The following is a 22,503-nucleotide window of genomic DNA, read 5'->3' as shown; positions in this document are numbered from 1 at the left end:
TCAGAACGCAGGGTCGCTGCTCACTGCGCCAGTCGGCCGTCTACGGCGAAATACAAAGACGAAAGTAGAATACAAAAGGCGGCTTTATCGCTTAGTGGAAGTTCTATAGATTTCTTAAGGTTCCCTCCAATAAATCTCTTGCTTTTCTTGCTCTTGGAGCTTTAGTCACCCATTATTTGAAACCTTCAATCGCAAATGCCCGAGCCGAGGACTTACTCCCGTTTTATCTTATTTCAAATACTTTCCCCATAACAAATGAATTTTGCCCACAAATTTTGAATATCAAATGTTTGCCTTATTTAACATACTTTGAATTTTAATGTACAGTGAAACTTGGTGGTCCGATAATGAAATAACTAGATAATGCGTTATAATAAAAAAAATAATATATTAAATACTTTTTTCTTTTGTTAGTGTCGTTTTCTTTACAAACGTAGAATAAGGCGTAAGATAACATTTTTTGAAGAGAAGTAAAACTTCTAACGCGTGTACATAAGTACACACACGTTTTTTTTTCGTTTAATTTGAAAGGCTTTATTTTGCGCAAGTTTTATAAGTCTTATTCCCTAATGTTGTCTAATATCCATTGCATATACTTATCCACGTAAGTATACACCCCTGGTATCCCAACTGTAGCGCATGGTTTGGGGCCATAAGAGATTATGCCGTATTGAACGTAGCTCCGCCGCCCTACGTAATATGAATCTACAATCAGTGGTCCCCCCGAGTCACCCGTGCAAGAATCTTGAATGGATCCACCAGCGCACAGTTTCTTGAAATCATCGTTACCGCTGCAAAACGAAAAATTAATTATTTATTACAAGTATGTATTTTTTTTTTATTATTCCACTACAAGTTAGCCTTTGACTTTAATCTTGTAAGTAATGATGCAGTCTGAGATGGTAGTGGGCTAACCTGTTAGGGAGTTTGCTAGTTATATTTCAACCATACTCGGTTTCTACGCGACATAGTAGCGGCACGTCTTTGCCGGTTGGGTTGTAACTAGCCACGGCCGAAGCCTCCCACCAGACCAGACCAGACATTGCAGAAATTATTAATTCCCAAATTGGCCCTCCCGGTAATCGAATTCGGGACCTCTTAAATTCGCAGCGCTCACCGTTGCGCCAGTGAGGTCGTAAATATGATGATATACACATCGAAATTGGTTAGCATGATCATGTTACCCAGATCGCGAACATGCAAATGCGCGTATGATTTAAATATTAACCACTCGTATAAACAGAGCAACACTTAGGGTTTACGAGGTATAAGTCCTGCAATGTAGCACCATGTGTCCATCAACCTGAGACGTAGAAGTTAAGCCTCATATTTATTACACTACAAGTTAGCCCTTGACTGTGTAGCAGTCTCCACATTACAGAACTAGATGGCGCCACAAAAATCCTGCATCGCGCTAGCGAAGTGTTCACGAATAATGCCTATATATACAACTTCCAAAAATGAATGTTCGTACCTCGGTCCCCGAGCACACGATCACCCGCTCGGAGGAAGATCTTCCTATTGTTAAGGTCGAGCGTATGACCATCTCACCTGGTGGTAACAGGTGTTGCAGTCTAAGATCACACTGGAATGCTAAATCGCTTAGCAGTACGTCTTTGTCGGTAGGGTGGTAACTAGCCACGGCCATCACCACTTCTACCATGTGTAAAGTAAGCCAATATACAAACCGGTTCCAAACTTTTCGGCACCTTCTGCTCGACCAAATGGGTATTTCAATTTTCAATAAAATGTTAGACTTAATATAGTTTTCTGTTAAACCCCATCCAGCTACTACTGCTTTCTTGCCCTCGAGACCAATGTTTCGCAAATCACTCGATACTGGCAGACATATTGGAAAGGCGTTTCCTAAAAAAAATCGTTTAAAATTCACGCTCACCAATTTTTTATTTTGGTTATAATTGATGGACCAAGGACTTGATTGTTAGTAAATTATTTTATCGCATATATTTGACGGCCGATTGGCGCCGTGGGCAACGACCCTGCTTTCTGAGACCAAGGCTGTGGATTCGATTCCCGCAACTGGGAAATCGCAACGAGCGGGCGCGTGCCACTTGCAGGGGTGTTCAACTTTTTGGATTTCAAGCGCCAGGACTAATAATGTTTCCTTGGGCATTGCCTTTAAAAATAATATATCTATTATTTTTGAAGGGGATTTGAATATTTTGGTTTACATACAAGTCTAAGATTTTCGTTGTTTCATGAGTAAATAGCTTGCATCAATATAAATAAATATTATATGAAACAAACTATTTTGTATTACTCATGCGGGGAAAGTAGTATCTTGACGCTCGCTGTTGCGGTTGAAAAAGAACCGTTTGCCCATTTTAAAATTACGCGTGAGATTTTTCATAAATAAAACTGTTATTTGAGTGCGACAAGTTTACTTGGCGCACGCAAATTGTACTTAGCGCACGCAAACTATCCTTGTCGCACGCAAAATGACGTTGACAACATCGCACGGGTTGCAGATACTATTTGACGTTTTCAAATTGTTCAAATGTGACAATTTATTTGAACGAAAGCAAAATTAATTGATTAATATTGAGCTGCTTAATTATACGCATTAATTGTTCCAAATAAATTCATTATATTTTGTTAATTAATATTAATTAATTTGTATTTATTGTTTGAAGTATATTTGTTTCTTTATTTTAAACTTTTCATCCGTTTGTTTGGACTTGGGATTTTGTGCCCACATATATCGCCGCATTTGTAATACAAAATAGTATGTGCGACTAGTGCGACGTTGTCGCACTTGTTGCACAATATACTATTAAAGTGTCAGATTTTCGAAATATAAGCTATTAACCGATTCATTGCGAATGGTACCTGAGGGGTGTCATGAATTTTTTTCTCCGGATTGGTGCCATTAAAAATCTGTTAAATATACTTGTTTATAGGTTTCCGCCAAATATAACTACAATTATTTTATCTCATAGCTCATGTCTCTAATGTTCGTTTCATTTTTTCATTTCTTTTAATAGCAAATACACACTTGTCTATTCTATCACACAGGTCATTTATGTGCGCCTTCCAGTTGCAATGGCAGTCTAGTGTAATACCTAAGAATTTAAATATATGAACTTCCTCTAGAATCATATTTTTATATTGAATTAGTAACGGTATTTCTTTAGCTCTAGTTGTTCTAAACGCAACAATTTTTTCTTGTCAACATTTATTTGTAGGTTATTGTTTTCCAGCCAATGTATTATATTAGCAAATGTTAAACTTCTACTACTAAAACATAATCAAATAGGTATAGAACTGTACACTTACTGGTAAAATTGATAGGTTCACTGAGGCGAAGAAGTGCAATGTCGTTTTGTTTGGATGTTAATCCGCCAAAATTCTCATGCGGAATTATGTCTTCTACGTTTATGTTCTAGAATAGAAATGTCAGAATATATGAAAAGTTTTATGACGGGATTCATCATCATCATCACCGTGTCCGATCCCGTCAACAAACTGTTCTACAGTACGACGGTATTTTTGTAAAATATCTTAGAGAAATTGGGGGTGCGTGGGATTCGATGCTCCTTCCCACTGCAGGGCTAGCACGGGCAAGAGACAAAAATTATATTATATATCACCTGACAAGGAATATAATTAACGTGTCAACCTGCTGAAGCAAGGAAATATGGAGTGTAAGTTTACCTCCGTTTATTATTACACATTTATTTTTTGGATATTATTTCAACTTGTGCGCCAGTGCTCTGAGAGTTGATAAAGCTGTGGGAGAAGATTAATTTATATCCTTTCCCCGGGGATATAATTGTCTCCTGCCCATGCTAAGCTGGAATGGTTCAATTTTCAACTTCCTTTTTTTTAGTTCTAAGCCTTATATAATAGTCCGAGCTATGGGTTCGATACCCACAACTGGAAAATGTTTGTAATTTGAACATAATCTTTTTTTTATTTGTTTATATTTTGTTTATGTTTTCTCTCTATTCGTCCTTTGTTTTCCTAACTGTGTAGTTGTGTACAAATAAAGAGTTTAAATAATATAAATAAATAAAAAATAAAAATTATATTAATTACCTAACTTATACATTAATACCTGAATTATACATTCGCAAATCAGATTGGCTCCTACACCTTGACAGTCGTACGGTGTCTGCAGGTTCACTTCTCCAATGCGCACGCTAGTAATTCTCTCGTATTTAGAGTATTCAGTATTAAAAACGCAATGCGCAGCTGTCAAGATGTATCTCGAATTGATCACACTCCCGGCACAGTGGAACTCGCTCCCATTTTCTGAATTATAATAATAATAGATAGTATATATTATCACATCAGATACAAATACAAAATAGCTTAATGTACATAATAGATTAAAACAAATACCTAAATAAATAGTCTTAAACCTGAGACCTCAACCTCCTTACCTTAACCATCCTAACCTTAAACCTCCATTCGGCCTTATTATTGGGTACATTATAGAGAATCATAGAGATTTATAGAGATTTCTCAGGCTAATGTAGTTATAAATATAACTTAAAAAGTAAGAGGTGCGTGACGGGTATCTAACTCAGGTCTCAGTCCCCCCGAAAATAAGGCCAAAGTCTTAACCACTAAGTTATCAGCGCTCTACCTGGGCAATTGGTAACTGGCAAACAGCTCTAACATCACATGCAAAATTAAAATCATGTGACTCCTGACACTTTATTAGGTACGCGTCGCACAGCGTAGGTACTATGCGGGCTTCGGTCTTTTATCTACAATAGGGTTGTCATAAGTAAACACTTAATAATATTTTAAATTCGATAAAATGCTCTTTTGATTTAATATTTTTACAGGGTTTCATTATGAAATATACTAATGCATCCCACAATATTATTTCGTAATACTGTTACACGTTGTATATTTATTTTACTATAACTTTCTTGGACCGGTAACTTTCTAGTCGGCTGAACCAAGCTTTACCTACGAGAGGCCGAGTTCGAACGTCGGCACGCACCTCTAACTTTTCTAGGTAATGTGCGTTTTGAGAATTAAATATCCCTTGATTTAAAGGTGAAGGAGAATATCGTGAGGAAACCTGCATGCCTGAGAATTCTCCGTGTTCGAAAAGACGCGTGACTTCCACCGATCTGGTTTTTTGATGACCTCTCTGGTGCAGCAGTGAGCGCCGTCTTTTAGGTGGGAGGTCCTCTTGGCCAGGATGGTGGACTATGGCCACACTGACAGGAGACCTTTTAGTGGGCCGGTAATAGCTTTTCTAAAATGGTATATCGTTTTTATGTTTTGTAAAAACTCACTTGTAAACTGCAAATCTCTGACTAAGGGTATTGGTGTAAAGTGAGAACCTACCTGTTTCATAAGCAATCAGCGCCATCCAGGGGAGCTCGTACAACTTAGCAATTTTACCGTTGAAGATCTTTATACCGTCAACCGTCCCACACTTACTTGGCAGCAGCCTTACATTAGGATGTGTTTCTATTGGATCGGTAGAGTTCACCTGTATGAAATAATGGTAACCCTAAATAATATTACAGATGCTATTTTGTTCTTCCTTCACGCTCTAATTAAGCAATTATTCAACTTGATTTTCAAAGCCCGACGCAAAAACGACGGGGTGCCATAAGTTTCATGTGCCTGCGTGCGTTTTGTGTTTGTCTGTGGCATCGTGTTTCCGGATGAACCAATTTTGATAATTTTTTTTCTTGTTTGAAAGGTGTTAGCTATGTTTGATGGAAATCGGTCCAAGATGGCCGCCGCCATAAAATGGCGGGTTACGTACTTTTTCACAACTCCTATTATAAATAGTTTTAGTAATATTTATTTTACCGTATAGTATTTTTTTTTAATTTTACATATGTACTGTTTTTGTACTTATTAATATGTATGTATATTTTTAGAGTTTTGCGCACCTCTATAAGGATTCATATGTGAGCCAATTCCTCATAATGGTTGTTTGGAAGAAATCACTATACATGATAAGGCCGCCTTTGTTACACAAATTGAATTGATTTGTACCTTTGGTCTCTTTTATTTATTTTTTCTTGTGTGCAATAAAGTATTTTTGATTGATTGATTGATCCCTCCATATGGGTATTAAATGAAAGGGCTTGCATAGTAGAATATTGTACACCATGAAAAATGCAAATCCAAGATGGCCGCCAGCACAAAGTGGCGTATTACATTACAACTCCCTCAATATGACTATCAAAAGCAAGAAGAGCTGTACTAGTATAATTATATAAAGTATATTGAAAGTCGGGAATTTTATTTTTTTTAATTTATATATTTAGCATAGAGCTAGTTCAAAGGATGAGAGTACACAGGCACAGTGCATTTTAGCTCAGGATAACAAATGGTTCTCACCAGTGGCGTGCCTAGGGTTTTGAGTTTGAGCAAGCCCAGTTACCTAAAGGACAAATTAACTCGTCATGATCTCTAAGTCACCATTCTTGTTCTGCTAAATAACAAACAATATCAACAAATCTTTGAAAAATACTACGATTTAGGTCAGCACGCGATTTATGATAAAGAAGTTTCTATGTAATGTTTGCCAAAATTAAAAAGTAATCATCGAAATCCCAAGTGTTTCTTTGAGTTCTGCTCTCTTTAATTTTTATGATGCCTGGTAATTTATGTCGTAACCAGCCGCGTTCCAACCATTCTTTTCATTAGAAAAAAAATATGCGAAGCCAACAAACAATTTTTAAATAAAAAAATGTACCTGTTGTTCGCCAATCACTTTTTGATTTCGCCACAGAAACAATGTTGCACACAATTTGAGCTCATATTTAACAATATTTACTGTAATTTGTAAGAAAACAAACCTGTAAAATTCACTATTCAACTCAAAAAAAAACAATAATAAACTCCTAACTAGTTACTAATCAATAACAATGAATCTGTCAAGTGTCAACTAGTTGTAACGCAAATAATAACACGCGTGAAGTTGTTTCAATTCGCTCGCTGGTCATCTTCACTAACTTCAACTCGCAATCTGGCTTTTGATCTCCATACTAAATTATTAAATAATCTAGATTGTCTCTGCTAAATACATTGAAACTTCTATGAGAGAGAGCAGTAAAATTAAAGCCTCATATAAGCAAATGAGTGTGAGCGAGACAAAACGGGACCTCCGATCGCGTACGAAGACACGCGAAGAGCGCGATAGTGATAGTTCGGCGCGGCGCCGCGCCGTTCGGCTGGTTGCTACCACAGAGTCTACCAGCCAGAGTAACGTAGTGCTTGCAGTAAAGTAGACAAAGAGAATATACATTATTGAACAAAATTTAAAACATTGTATTCATATCCTCATTGCTATCAAGTTTTAATTATTTTGTTAATTTCATTTCGGAATAGTCGATATGGTAGTACCGCCACTGGTTCTCACGTGATTTGAAAAAAACCGTAATAAATCGTAAAAGACTTAATTAATCGTACCTAATAAACAGATGGTAATTAAAAAAAAACAAGGTGTAACTACCTTATTAGTCTTGTAGTTATCAAGTTCAACTACGGATCCCAAGGTCCTGGGTTCGATTCCCAGGTCAGGCCCTTTTGTACGGTGGTGAATATTTATCTTAATAACTTTGAGTATAATTGTCAAATTCCACACACGTGTCACGGAGAGCACATTAAACCGCCGGGCCCGTTTACGAACACTTATCTTCACGAGGCTTCGGCCGCGGCTAGTAACCCTACGGCGACAAAGACGTGCCACAAAGACAAAGTGAGTTATTAACAGCTTCCAAATAAAACACTGTCGTCCCGATATACCTAATTGGATTCACAACTGCGAAGTGACAGCGCGGATGCAACCGCCAAACCCACTATAACCATCATACCGTAGACAGAGAAGTAAATAGACAAATGGATAGCATCCGTCGCATTCACACAAGTAAGAGAACAACTTATGTACACGTCTTGTAAACGAGATAATATATGCAAGCACTCAGTTGTTGACCATTTTCATGTACAGCATGTTAAACTTAAAACTAAACTCTGCGGAGAAACGTCCCCCAACTATAATTAAAAATTATGTTTAAAATATTTTGTTACAGTTTTCCTACTTACCATATTTTTTTGATGCTATGGGTTGAATCCACAGGTCGCACTTATTGGACACCCAAAAAGAGTAAAAAGATTTGCAGCAAACATTTTCATAAAAATATGGTCATTAAAAAGAACAAGCTAACAAGCTAGGTTCTGTATCCTAACGCTGTTCCAACACTGGTCAGTGAATAATTTAGCTTTTGAGTTTTCATTGTATGGAGATATGCTGGATTATATAATTATGACACTTTTTGTTTATTAGCCTACTATAAAATCATTTTTAGTTTCTCATAAAAACTGCCAAATTGCTTCGCAGACCAACGTACTAATGTTATTCCATAAACTGTTCCCTTTTTACAATTAAGTTAATTACGGAACATTAAAAATTATTATGCAGTTCCTTTAGGATATGTTTCTAAGTGCAGCTGCTTCTAATGAAACAAATGCCTACATTTTGTATGGAAGAAATAGTAATAAACAAATACCAACAAACTATAAGTGTGGTAGAAGACCTGAAGTCTTGGACCGGGGTAAAAAAAATGTATGGCAACACTTCTCAATATGTTCTCAATATGTAATATGCTCTGTCTCACAAGCGGCACGCCAACCATTCGTCTATTTACTTCTCTGTCTACGCATCATACATACATGAATGAATGAATGAATGAATGAATGAATATACTTTTATTGCATACCACAAAAAGCACATAAAAAAAAGAAAATTAAAATAATAATAAATAAATATACTACGACAATACACACATCGCCATCTAGCCCCAAGGTAAGCGTAGCTTGTGTTATGAGTACTAAGATGGCTGATGAATATTTTTACGAATAGGATACATAAATACTTAAAATATACATATAAACACCCAGACACTGAAAAACATTCATGTTCATCACACAAACGTTTTCCAGTTGTGGGAATCGAACCCACGGCCTTTGACTCAGAAAGCAGGGTCGCTGCCTACTGCGCCAATCGGCCGTCAAATTACAACAAAACAACGTAAGGTTAGCCCGCTACTATCTTTGACTGCATAATCACTCACCACCACCGCGAGTTTCCATGGTGAGATTCAAGGGACAGTCAAGGGCTAACTCGAGGTGGGAATCAAAAAAATTATCCCTAAATAACCTACTCGTACCTTAGGCTCCAGTCCTTGGAATTCATATAAAGCCATTGTTTCGTTGCTGTCGAGGGCAGGTGAACAAGTTATTCTGTCATGCCCGGAGCTACCTATAAAAGAAAATGACGTATTAGAAAAAAATCGCTACTAATCTCAATCTCCACATACTATACAAGATGTAACCGAATTTCGAAATACTGTTGAAGAGTTCATAAATGTATTTCATAAGAAAACACCCTGTAAATATTTATTTATTTATTCATTTATACTCTTTATTTGCACACAAATAAAAATACAGAAGAAGAATAAAAGAAAACACAGACAGAAGTATAGAAAAGGCGTATACTTAATATATTAAATCAAAAAAAGCAAATTTATTTTTCTACACAAACGAATTAAAAAAGAAGATAAAAGTCTGCGCGTGTCGGTCATAGTACACGAGTGAAGTGAAAGAAAGTGAAAACGAGTCACTTGATTTTAATTTTGCATGTGATGTTAGGGCTGTAGTTGATTTATTTGAATAAAAAACAATGGTTTACTCAAAAACTATTATGTATTCTGTTGCACATATAAGTTTCAGAGACAGTATTTAATATAGCACTAAAGCCTGTGAAGTAATTTGTTTGCCCTTTTTATGGATAGTGCTTTATAGAAAAAACTCCATGACCTCTACAGCAAACTTGTCTTAAGATGAACGAAACTGGTACAAGCTTATGTAAATAAAAAAAATGTGTTTTGTATTACGTAAGCTGGAGACTGGCAGTGGCGGTTTTGTGACACCAGCTCGGTCCTGTGTCACTGGGAACTTTGAGCAGCACACCTAATAATGATAATAATAAATAAATATATGACGGCAATACACACATCAACATCTAACCCCAACGGAAGTGAAGCCTGTGTTATGAGTACTAAGATGACTGATGAATATTTTATAAATAATATACATAAATACTTATAAGATACAGATAAACACCCAGCCACTGAAACACATTGATGTTCATCACACACACATTTTCCAGTTGTAGGAATCAAACCCACAGCCTTGGACTCAGAAAACAGGATTACTGCCCACAGCGCCTATCGGCCGTCATATTAAAAATGTTTGTTACGAGGTTACCACCATATGAAGTGATTAGCCGACAGTTATGATTCCGATAGTTGTTTCATCCAATGATCTAGTCACGAAAAGCTTCGATCAATATCTAACGAAGCCATCGCTTGGTTGTTGTATCAAAGTTTTTATGTAGGTTAGGTTAGATTATTGTAGAAGGCAAAATTCTTGAAACCGCGCGTATTGTAATGAGGTTCCTAACTCTGGAGCCCTGACCGCCGGTTGCTTGGGCATTCAAAAGCCCCGCAAGGAGGAGTGATTTATTAGGTATTAGAAATTTTTAGTGTTTTTTTTATTTTATTTTAATAACATAGTTAAAAATTTAAAAAAAATTACCCATAAATGATAAAGATGTTTGTTAAGAATTCTCAAAAATAATAAATATTACACACTCATCATATTGTATCAATGCATAATTTGACGATCTCCCTGGCGAGCACTGTGCTTAAGAGTGAAACAGGTGGCGTGCATAGAGGGTATGCACAGGGTATGCAGATGATATAAAATGAAGAAAATCCCCAGTACGAGCTATAAATACTTAAGTGTAGGCTTTTTATAACCCATACAATGCCTATCCTTAAGTGTTTTATAACTCATATTTTATCACTCATATTTTATCCTCTATGCACGCCACTGAGTGAAGCTCCCGGGTTCAGCGGCAGGGGCAATATGGGAATTTATTCGGTCTGGAGCGAGGTTTCAGCCGTTGCTAGTGATCCACTTTTCGACAACGACGTGCCACCAAGCGATTAAGCATTCCGGTACGTTGTCGCGTAAAAACCGATAAAGGGCATAGGTTCCACATAGATAGATAAAGTCTTTATTGCACAAATTAAAAGCGAAAACAAGAAATAACAAAACAATAAAAAAACACATACTGCCTTATCTTCTATCAAGTCTGAGATTGCAGTCAAGGGCAAACTTGTAGTGGAATAAAAAAAACATAATAATTAGTCATACTTACCCACTTACTTACAGATTCCCTGATAAGCGCATTGGGTAGGAGCTCGGCTTCACTTTTTTTTTTTTTTTTTTTATTTTTCTTACATTATCTTATTTTATATGCTTATAATTAACAGTTTCGTAAGATACAATTTTTGAAAAAAAAAGTACAGCCCTGCTTCTGCGATTAGATACATCCGCCAGGCTGTTCTTCCTATACACATAGATAAACTAAAACTATAAAATTTACACACTTATAATAATTATTACTAAATATTTTTAATCTACTAAGTATTGTTGAATTTCTTGAGGTCACTCAGGATGGAAACTTTCGGGGGGTCGAGTTCGCATCCGAGCACGCACCTCTAAGTTATGTGCGTTTTAAGTAATTAAAATATCACTTGCTTCAACGGTAAAGGAAAACATCGTGAGTGAACCTGCGTGCCTGAAAGTTCTTCATAATGTTCTCTAAGGTGTGTGGAGTCCACCTAACACCAATCAGTGGTCATGTTGGTGGTAGACTCCGGCCTTAACCCCGTCTCATTGTGGGCGGAGACCCCTGCTCTGTAGTTGGCCCGTAATGGGTTGATGTGATGAAGATTCCATGTATTACGTATATCACTTACTTCCCAAATAAAATCAATAGCCTACAAAAGTCCACTACTGGACAAAAGGCCTCTCGAAACCGGAGGTTTTGACGTCATCACCAGGCTGGGAAGGATTGGTGATCGCAGTAATTGTTCGTTTAAGTCCGTTCTTCGATAAATTATCTTAGTCTCCTCGTCCGGAACTAGTGTTGCCCAAATGCAAGAACAAGACGAGACTTAGCCAGTCTTGGTCTTGGTCTTGCGCCAATACACCTGGTCTTGGTCTTGGTCTTGGTCTTGCGCTCCCAGTCTTGGTCTTGGTCTTGGTCTTGCAGCAAGAGTCTTGCAAGTCTTGCAATTACCTATTAGTCTATTACTATTTATTAAAGTTTACTTTAAATCTTAGAAAAACGTATTAGAATTGGAACATTGTGAGCTTGAATTAACATAGCCATAGTAAAGATCAAGCAGATTAATAAATAACTGAAGATTTGATAAGAAATTCGAAAAATCAACTGACCTATATGTCGTTTTCCATGGAAGTAACTGTTTCTTAATAAACATTTATGATTTATAAGCTTACATTTGCTAAAACATGTAAAAAAACAAATTAATTACAATAACTTGACTGTATTTTAAAGAACAATACTTATCTGTCTAGAAAGAGATTGAACCCTCAACTTATAAGAAATTTAATAAAAGAGTTTTACGATTTATCATTTATTTGAATAAAAAATAAAATACAACACAAATCAACAGCTTTATCATTAGGTTATGATACTTTATATCAATTCTTTTGACCAAGAATTAATACAAAGTAACCATCTGGCTGACTCATCACTTAACCTATTTCTATGTTTTCTAATTACTAATGATGCTTTAGAAAATAAACTCTCAGCAGGTACTGAAGTTGCAGGTATTGAGAGAAAATCACGGGCCATTTTCGATAAAATCGGATACTCTGTCTCATGCGTCCTCCACCAATCTAAAATCACCAATCTGAAACTTATTTATTCTTTGGAACACCTGTAGGTACTCTTAAAATTCGAAATTATTTTGCATGAATAGTGTCAAATGTTATGATTTCGGCGCGGCGGCAACGATTGTTTTAGATTTCAAAAGAAGCCGCCGGCGCGTGTATCATAACCATGTACTTCCGAAAAGCGGCAAATTTCTTTGAGAAGTAAGTACAAAACCTTTGATGCCGCATTATCAAAGTGCCGATGGTTAAAACATAACTATGCATGCACTCAGTTTGATTTTAATAGATATTTTTTTATTCGCTATGTTTATGGTATTAGTCGTAATGCGCATAGGTCCAGTTTTTCATATTCTTTGATATAGTTTTTTGCGTCTCATAGAATTCCTAAGCGTACCTACCTACCTATACACCGAACTGTTACACCTAACTACTCCGTGAAATAGCGCTAAGTCCTAGCTGCAAGACGCAAGAGTCTTGCAGGCTATGTCTTGTTCTTGCTCAAGTCTTGCACGGTCAGTCTTGGTCTTGGTCTTGCTAAAAATACGCGGTCTTGTTCTTGGTCTTGGTCTTGCAAAAACGCAAGAACAAGACCAAGACTGCAAGACCAAGACTGAATTTGGGCAACACTATCCGGAACCCGTGGGAAGAGGAGGGGTGGTCACAACTTTATTACGAACAGCCATCACCACACGGCAGGCTTTCCAAAACAAAATATCTAAAATAGCATACCTTATATTGATCCCCTGTAATGCCACAAACACCACTCTGGAAAGCTGCGTCATTTTCTGTAAACTTCGCAGCGTAATCGGCAGCTGATTCACACGAACTAATTGGAACGCAGTCGAAGCAACGCCCTATACAAAATATATACATTAAAATTTAAAGACACTCACACACACCCACACATACACACACACACGCGCGCGACACACACACACACCGTCGGTTTTGCTTCGGGAGTTAAAATTAAAATGCTCACCTCTTACTTTTCTAAATTATGTGCGTTTTATGAATTAAGTATCACTTGTTTTAACGGTGAAGGAAAGTACTGCTTGAAGAAACCTGCTTGCCTGAGAATTGTCCATTAAGTTTTTATAAACTGGTGAGAACCCTGTGATAGTGCCCCGGTAATGGGTCGACGATGATGATGAAGGACAGTACCGGTAATGACATTTTTAACATCTTATCACATAAAAATTAATCTCCAATTACCTTCCCTACGTCACACAACTTGACAACGACTTTATCCATTCTATATTTTTAAACAGAAAGGTTCTTCCTGAAGAAAAAAGAACAATTGAGAAAGTGGCACATGAAAACAGAATTTAAGAAGATTATAAATTTTGCTTATGTAACGCTGATATGGTTGAATAAAGAAATATGTTTTGTATTAAATTCTTCTTTTCAACACTCTATTTAAATTGCAATTCGCAAGTAGCCAGTTACTCTTGCTTTGGCATAAAATCTCCGAATTAATCAATAGCTTAGGATGAACAAAGCAGTGTCGAAGTTATCCAAATAAAAAAATATATTTAGTATTACGTAAGCTGGTGACTGGTTTTGTGACACTAACACGTTTCCGCGTCACTGGGAACTTTGAGCAGCACACCTAATATAAAAAAAAAACAAAAATTCAAATAAAAGAATTACAAAAATCGCCTTGCAAGAAGAATTTCAACGATGGTGATAACTGGTCCGATAAAGATCTGCAATAGTTTCAAGCTAAATTCGACAACGCTCTGCAGCCAAGAGCAGAGATATTAGGAATTTAAGCTTTAAGGATGACGTATATATAATACTAGCTGATAAGGTGATTTTGGACCTGCCAATGCACAAGTTTAAAGAATTTGTTAAAACACATTTATTAGAGCGAGGTTACTATACAATTGATGATTTTTTTAATGACAAGGTTGCTTGGAAGCATCCGGCTTCGCTTTCAGCTCTCACAAGATAGAAAAATGAATGTTAAAATACAAAATGTAAATTGTTGATGTTGGAAAAGAGCAACTGCTGAGTTTCTTGCCGGCTTCTTCTCGGTAGAATCTGCCTTCCGAACCGGTGGTAGAATCACTACAAACAGACAGACTTGACGTTTCAAAAGTGCTTATATTAGGCCTACTTGAAATAAATGAATTTTGAATTTTGAATTTTTTTGAATTTTTAGCAGACCCCCGCGACTTCGTCCGCGTATGAGTCAATCGGGAAGCTAGAATGTATCTGATGCTAACATAATAACCATCGTGGATGGTTATGATGCTAGAATGTATCTGATGCTAACATAATAACCATCGTGGATGGTTATGCATCAGATATACCTACTATTATATGTACCTACTATTATTTTACGTGGTATTTCAGTTGATACATACATCCATCCATACTTCCATCATCACAAGCGTTCGCATTTTAAATATTAGTAGGATTACCTTCCATAGATCGCTGTCCCATAACCCTTGGGACTAACAGTTATTTGTGAAGAGGTATGTTCTTTATCTCCGACAATATTTATCAGATCCTTATTAAAATAAGACCGTACATGCTTGATAGTACACTTTCAAATAAAAAAAGAATTATTAAAATCGGTTCCAATTTAACGGAGCTATGAAGTAAAATTTATAAAAATTACATCCCACTTCCCGTAGGAAACTTATTGTTTATCGGGATAAAACGTAGCCTATATGTTGAACCGAAATATCAAATACCACTATACCAAGTTTTATTTGAATGCGTTCAGTAGTTTTCACGTTATGCCCGGACAGACAGACAGACAGGCAGACAGACAGACAAAAATTAAAAAAAATAAGTTTTGGACTCAGTATCGATTATAAAGCATCCCGCGGTCAAAATTTACAAAATATATTCAATGTACAGAAATCTTCCAGTTACAGTGTTATTATAAGTAAAGATATATATATATATATACTAGCTGTTGCCCGCGACTTCGTCTGCGTTTGATTTTGTTTTTAAAGTATTCAGTATCGCTAAGCCTTAAATGATTATAGTAGTATATATATATATATATATATATATATATATATATAACATGTGACTGTCAATTAATTATAGACAAATAATTTGCAATAAAATAAAATTGCGACTATAATTAAAGATCTAAGCTATCCTATCTCTTAAGTTGGACCAGACTGCTCACGGTGTGCCCATTTAATTCAAAATCGGTTAAGTAGTTTAGGAGTCCATCGCGGACAAACATCGTGACAGGAGATTTATATATATTAAGATATATATATATAATTAGTGCATAGAGGGTATGCACAGGGTATGCAGATGATATAAAATGAAGATAATCTCTTAGAAGGACTTATAATGGACACTAAACTAACGTGGCAAAATCATATAGACAACCTTAAAACAAAAATCTCGCCCTTAATAGGAGCTTTGCGTAGAATATCATCTTGTATACCAAATAAAATAAGATCTACTATATACAACTCCCTAGTTAAACCCCATATTGAATACCTCATCGAAATTTGGGGAACCGCCGCGAAATCACATATTAAAAAATTGCAAATTATCCAAAATAAAATTATTAAAGCTCTTTATAAGTATAACTATCTAACTCCTACAAATAAATTGTATACAGAGACTAAAATTCTTAATATAAATCAATTATACGCATTAAAAACCTGCACCTTAATAAGAAAAATAAGCACAGATAATATACTCTCACAATTACGATTTCAAACAAAAACATACGCAAACTATCTAAGAAAACGTAAAACTCAATTTTTACTATCTAAAACTAGAACCAATTATGGAAAGAAAAGTATACTGTGCGAGGGAGTGCTGTTGTATAATAATTTACCTGAGAGAATCATTAACACTAAAAGTTTACCAATGTTTAAAAAACTTGTTATTGAACATGTACAAAATACCGTTCAGTTAAGTTAATGTGACCTCTTTCCTATAAAACGATTTGTATTATCGCTCGCTAACTTTTTCTTTAACCACCCGCAAAAATGTTTACTTTTAAATAATATGGTACATCTGTAAAGCACTTTGAGATTTTGCATCTACTAATTTTAATATGTTATTGTATTCTCGATGTAAGTGAACTATTGTGTTCTTTTTTGAGAAAATAAATGTCTTTAAGCTGATCTCCAGTAATATAATGGAATACAAAAGACACACTAGTTATCAGTTAAATGATCTAAGAAATTGTTACAGCAATCTGTGGTTAGATAATATTTTTTATTGTGTGGTGTTATTTGTATGGCGACTTAGGGAATATAACGGAGAAAGGGCAGCAGCGTCCTCCGTGCTACTACTACCAACTACTGCAATTACCAACCCTCTACCCAGCGTAGCGAATATGGGCAAACTTTCGCGTTGGGACAGGCCAGTATTCCAGCAGTGGAATGTTATATGACATTAATGTTGGTAACTATTATAGTTTTTCAGGTTCAGGTTTTTAATTCCGGAATATAAAGGCTCATATTTTTTTGACTCAGTCAAACAAATCAATAAATGTCTGTTAAAAGCTTTAAGGGAAGGCAAATAAAGACAATTGGGATCTGGTGTTACAGTGTTGCGCTATATACTTTTAATTACTAGTAACTAAGCAAAGTTAGTCCAATTAATGAAAATTGCATACCTTATATTGACCTCCTGCAAAGTCACAAACTCCCCTCTGAAACGTTTCGTTGCTCACTCCTGGGTCATTTTCTGCGACTCTCGCAGCGTATTCGGCAGCGGAATCACACGAACTAATTGGAACGCAGTCGTAGCAACGTCCTATAAAATAAAATTCTGTGAATCGCTTTATACTATACAACAATAGGTACTAGCTATGGTTGAATCTTCTTCTTCTATAAAAATAAAATAAATTGCTTTTCGGTAGTCTCACTAAAACTAGAGAACGGCCGGGCCGATCAGGCTAACTTAGGTTTTTAAATATTCATGGAAGTCTGGGGAAGGTTTAAACAGTGAGAAAAATGGACCCGGTAGGTAGGTTTTGTCAGTGTATTACCAAATTTTATCAAAATATTATATTTAAAATGGCGCTGACTTTCCGGGCCGGAAAAAGTCTGCCGGATCAGCTTGTAGTGTAATAATTAGTCTACTCAGTGGAATATACTCCAAATCCCACTTCTGAATCAAATTATAATGTTCTAGGGTCTAAGGATTTGTAATTAGAACACCCTATAACACTGTTAATAATAGGTATTAAATAAAAGTTATTTCGTGCTAAATGCCTTATGCTTACCCTGGGTCCAAGGCCTACGCACGTCATTGATCGCAAGTAGCCAGTTATTCTTACTTTGGTAAAAAAACTCCGAAATTAAACAATGTCTTAGGACGAACAAAGCAGTCTCGAAGTTATCCAAATAAAAAATATGTTTCGTATTACGTAAGTTGGTGACAGGCGGCGGCCGTTTTATGACACTGACTCGGTTCTGAATCATTGGAAACTTTGAGCAGCACACCTAATAAAAATAATAATCTTTATTAAGTAATCTTATTATATATACACATTACACTGTATCATAATTAGTTTAAATCAATAATGCTTGGAATAAAAATTAGTATCCGATAGTTTACATACTAGGATTTCCTGTATCCCGGTAAATTATATCCTTCCAAAGCTTGAGCCGAGTTACTTTTATAAGAAGTTTTTTCAGTGTAACAAAAACAAAAATTTAAATAATAAAATATTAAATCAACCGTACCAAAATGCTTTTGATGATGCCGACAACTGTTATGCTCAAGTGCTGCAATAGTTAAAAGCTAAATTCGGCAACACTCTGCAGTCAATAGCAGAAGTATTGGGAATTTGAGCGTTAAGGATGACTTATGCTGACGGCAGATCAGAATACTGTTATCACCACCCTGCCTCTTCCAACGTTTATCATACAAGGCGACATGGGGAATATAACGGCTACGACTTCTACTATTATCTACTACACCAACCCTCTCCCCAGCGTAGCGACTATGGGAAAACTCTCCCGTTAGGACAGGCCTGTATTCCATTTCATATGACCAGTTCTACATTCCAGTATTATATGACATTAATGTTGAGAACTACTTTCGTTTTTGAGGTTCAGGTTTTTAATTCAGGAATATAAAGGCTCTAATTTTGATTTCACTCAGTCAAACAAAACAATAAATGTCCGTTAAAAGATTTGAGACAAGGCAAATAAAGATAATTGGGATCTGGCGTTACAGTGTTTCGCTATATATTCTTAATTACTAGTAACTAAGCATAGTTAGAAAATTTAAGAAAATTGTATACCTTGTATTGACCTCCTACAAAGTCACAAACTCCACTCTGAAACGTTTCGTTGCTCACTCCTGGGTCATTTTCTGCGACTCTCGCAGCGTATTCGGCAGCGGAATCACACGAACTAATTGAAACGCAGTCGTAGCAACGTCCTATAAAATAAAATGCTGTGAATCGCTTTATACTATTCAATAATACGTACTAGCTACTGATCAATCTTTAATATTCTTCTTCTATAAAAATAAAAATGAATTACTGTTCGTTAGTCTCACTCAAACTGGAGAACGGCAGGGCCGATCTGGCTAATTAAGGTTTCGAAATATTCGTGAAAGTCTAGGAAAGGTTTAAACGGTGAGAAAATATGGCAAATTTAATTAAAGTATATTTTAAGTGGCGCTGCCTCTCCTGGCCGGAAAAAGTCTTCCGGATAAGCTTGTAGTGTAATAATTAGTCTACTCAGTGGAATATACTCCAAATCCCACTTCAGAATCAAATTATTATGTTCTAGGGTCTAAGGATTTGTAATTGGAACACCCTATAACTCTGTTAATAATTAGTATTAAATAAAAGTTATTTTGTGCTAAATACCTTATGCTTACCCTGAGTCCAAGGCCTACGCACGTTATTATCGGAAGTAGCCAGTTATTCTTACTTTGGCAAAAAAAACTCCGAAATTAAACAATGTCTTAGGACGAACAAAGCAGTGTCGAAGTTATCCAAATAAAAAATATGTTTCGTATTACGTAAGTTGGTGACAGGCGGCGGCGGTTTTGTGACACTAACTCGGTTCTGAGTCACTGGGAACCTTGAGCAGCACACCTAATAAAAATAATAATCTTCATTTAGTATTCTTATTATCTATACACATTACACTGTATCATAATAATAAGTTAAAAATATTTTTTTTTTTTTTTTATAAATTTTTAATAGTTTTTTTAATTTATTTTTAAGCATTGTTAATAATTTAAAAAAAGAAAAAGAAAAATAATAAATAATAGATAAACTTTAGTTAAAAATAAAAATATGTAGTAGTTTACATACTAGGATTCCCTGTATCTCGGTAAAATATTTCCTTCCAAAGCTTGAGCCGAGCTACTTTATTTGAGATATTGTCAGCTTAAGAAAAACAAAAATTTAAATAAAAATATTATGAAATCAACCGTACCAAAATACTTTTGATTGACATTAATGTAGCAAACTTTTATAGTTTTTGAGATTCAGGTTTTTAATTCAGGAATATAAAGGCTCTTATTTTTGTTTCACTCAGTCAAACAAAACAATAAATGTCAGTTAAAAGCTTTAAGAAAAGGCAAATAAAGATAATTGGGATATGGCGTTACAGTGTTTCGCTATATACTCTCAATAACTAGTAACTAAGCAAAGTTAGACCAATTAATGAAAATTGCATACCTTATATTGACCTCCTGCAAAGTCACAAACTCCCCTCTGAAACGTTTCGTTGCTCACTCCTGGGTCATTTTCTGCGACTCTCGCAGCGTATTCGGCAGCGGAATCACACGAACTAATTGGAACGCAGTCGTAGCAACGTCCTATAAAATAAAATGCTGTGAATCGCTTTGTACTATTCAACAATCGGTACTAGCTACTGTTGAATCTTTAATCTTCTTCTATAAAAATAAAAATGGATTGCTGTTCGTTAGTCTACAGTACAACTAGAGAACGGCTGGGCCGATCTGGCTAACTTAGGTTTGGAAATATTCATGGAAGTCTAGGGAAGGTTTAAACAGTGAGGAAATATGGACCGGGTAGGTAGGTGGCGGTGTTGTCAGTGTATTATTTATCGTAGGTAAATTCCAAAATCCACAGTCCTGGGCCCCTTGTTTCCAGCGGCTTCCAGCTACAGGTTTGATGTTATCTGTCAGCCTCTGTCAATGACTAATATTTAGAATATTAGTAATTTTAATTTTCCTCTATGATTCTGAGGCACGGACGATCCGAGTGGCTGATAGGAAAGAAATAGATGCCTTTCATGAATGAATGATGTGGTGCTGGAGAACAATGATTTACGATCTACGTATACCATGGACCATATAATTTTTTGTTGTTATTCTATAAATTAATTTTGGACCTACCAACTGAACTTTTATTTATTGTCAAATTGGTTACAATAAATAAAAGTTAGTTTTTTCAGTAATTTCATTAGTTATTTTTAAACAGTTTTTATTACCCTGCCTGTATGTTCGTTTGTATGTTTGTAACCGACTGCTTTGGACTTGATTTTGACCCACTTTAAACGGTCTGATCTCGTCAAACTTTGTAAATATATATCGATGACCGAGGACAATACACTTAAAGATTTGCAATTTGCAAAATAAGATTTATGTTAATTTATACAATTTTCGTCTATAGTATCCCTATCTATATACCTACCAATTTAAAAACATTTGAAATGGCAGGTCAAAAATATTAGTATTAAATGAGAAATACACGCTAGAGAGATGATGGCGATAACCATAACTTAAAACTAAAGCTAAGAGGGTTCCAACTTTATACTCACGGGCACACCCACAACCGGAGAATACGAACGCACAAAATATCACTTTTATCTTAAAAAATACTATGGACTGCATGTTATCAGTTATAGTATTAAAAAATTTAATTATAAAATTACAGAAAAACTATTGCATGATAAAATTATATTGTATATGTTACATCCCTTCCCAACAGTTTGTATATTCTCGCGCAGTATAACAAGCTCACTAACAAAAGATGAATAACTTGTCGATAGTGAGATTGTTTTATTTCTAGTCAAGAGTAATATACATTCGGGTCAATAATAATTAGGTTATCGTACCGTGGGCATTTAATAATTAAAAACATTGATATAAGTACAGAAGGTATAAAAAACTGCGAAAAAAAATACCTAACAGAAAAAAATCTTCTTAAACATCGTTGGATGTTTGAGACGATTTTGTGCTGGGCACAGACCCTTTAGGTTTTAGTAGGGATGATGATAAAAGAAAGTTATATTCGAAATAATACACTTGTTGTCAACCTTAACAAACTGTTTTTTATTTCTTTATTTACAATTTTTATTGTATATCTAGAATAGCCTATTGATAAAAAAAATAAACTAAACACAAGACAACAGAACGCTTTTCTTTTTGGTTTTTCGCTGGGCGCAATCTTAAACGCCGCGGTTTGATCTTGCCCTAAAAAGTTCTAATGACATTACAGTAAAACTTTGATCTTATACTACATCCAGGGCTAGACAAGTCTGCGGAATGCATAAATCCTGCACAAATAAACGTTTCGATTCGCTTGCGATACAAGTTAGTCAGATCATCATAATACCAGATTCTCAACTTACCATATAATACTAATACCAGATTTTCAACATAACAGAAGTACAGTTTCACGCAGAACGTCGATTTAACATGCCTGGTACCTAAACTTACATGAACTTCGTGCAGAATAGTAGATTTCATTACTGACGGATGGCTACATATACATTGCAAAACATA

The 22,503-nt window shown here is 35.6% G+C and overlaps 1 protein-coding gene across 1 annotated transcript; it reads right to left on the bottom strand.

The window, feature by feature from the left end:
• Window positions 1-559: 559 nt before the first annotated feature.
• On the bottom strand, window positions 560-22,467 carry LOC120632160 (CLIP domain-containing serine protease 2-like). Its single transcript, XM_039901966.1, has 11 exons — window positions 22,350-22,467; window positions 20,429-20,568; window positions 19,762-19,837; window positions 19,031-19,170; window positions 9,903-9,978; window positions 9,177-9,268; window positions 5,332-5,479; window positions 4,079-4,275; window positions 3,298-3,403; window positions 1,689-1,866; window positions 560-791 (listed from the first exon to the last, which is right to left on the bottom strand). Exons 1-11 carry the CDS (start codon window positions 22,465-22,467, stop codon window positions 560-562), a joined length of 1,503 nt encoding a protein of 500 aa, XP_039757900.1.
• Between the last annotated feature and the right edge of the window lie 36 nt (window positions 22,468-22,503).

Source organism: Pararge aegeria, chromosome 19, assembly GCF_905163445.1.
Source record: "Pararge aegeria chromosome 19, ilParAegt1.1, whole genome shotgun sequence".
Classification (NCBI taxonomy): domain Eukaryota; kingdom Metazoa; phylum Arthropoda; class Insecta; order Lepidoptera; family Nymphalidae; genus Pararge; species Pararge aegeria.
This window is presented reverse-complemented; position numbering and strand designations above follow the sequence as displayed.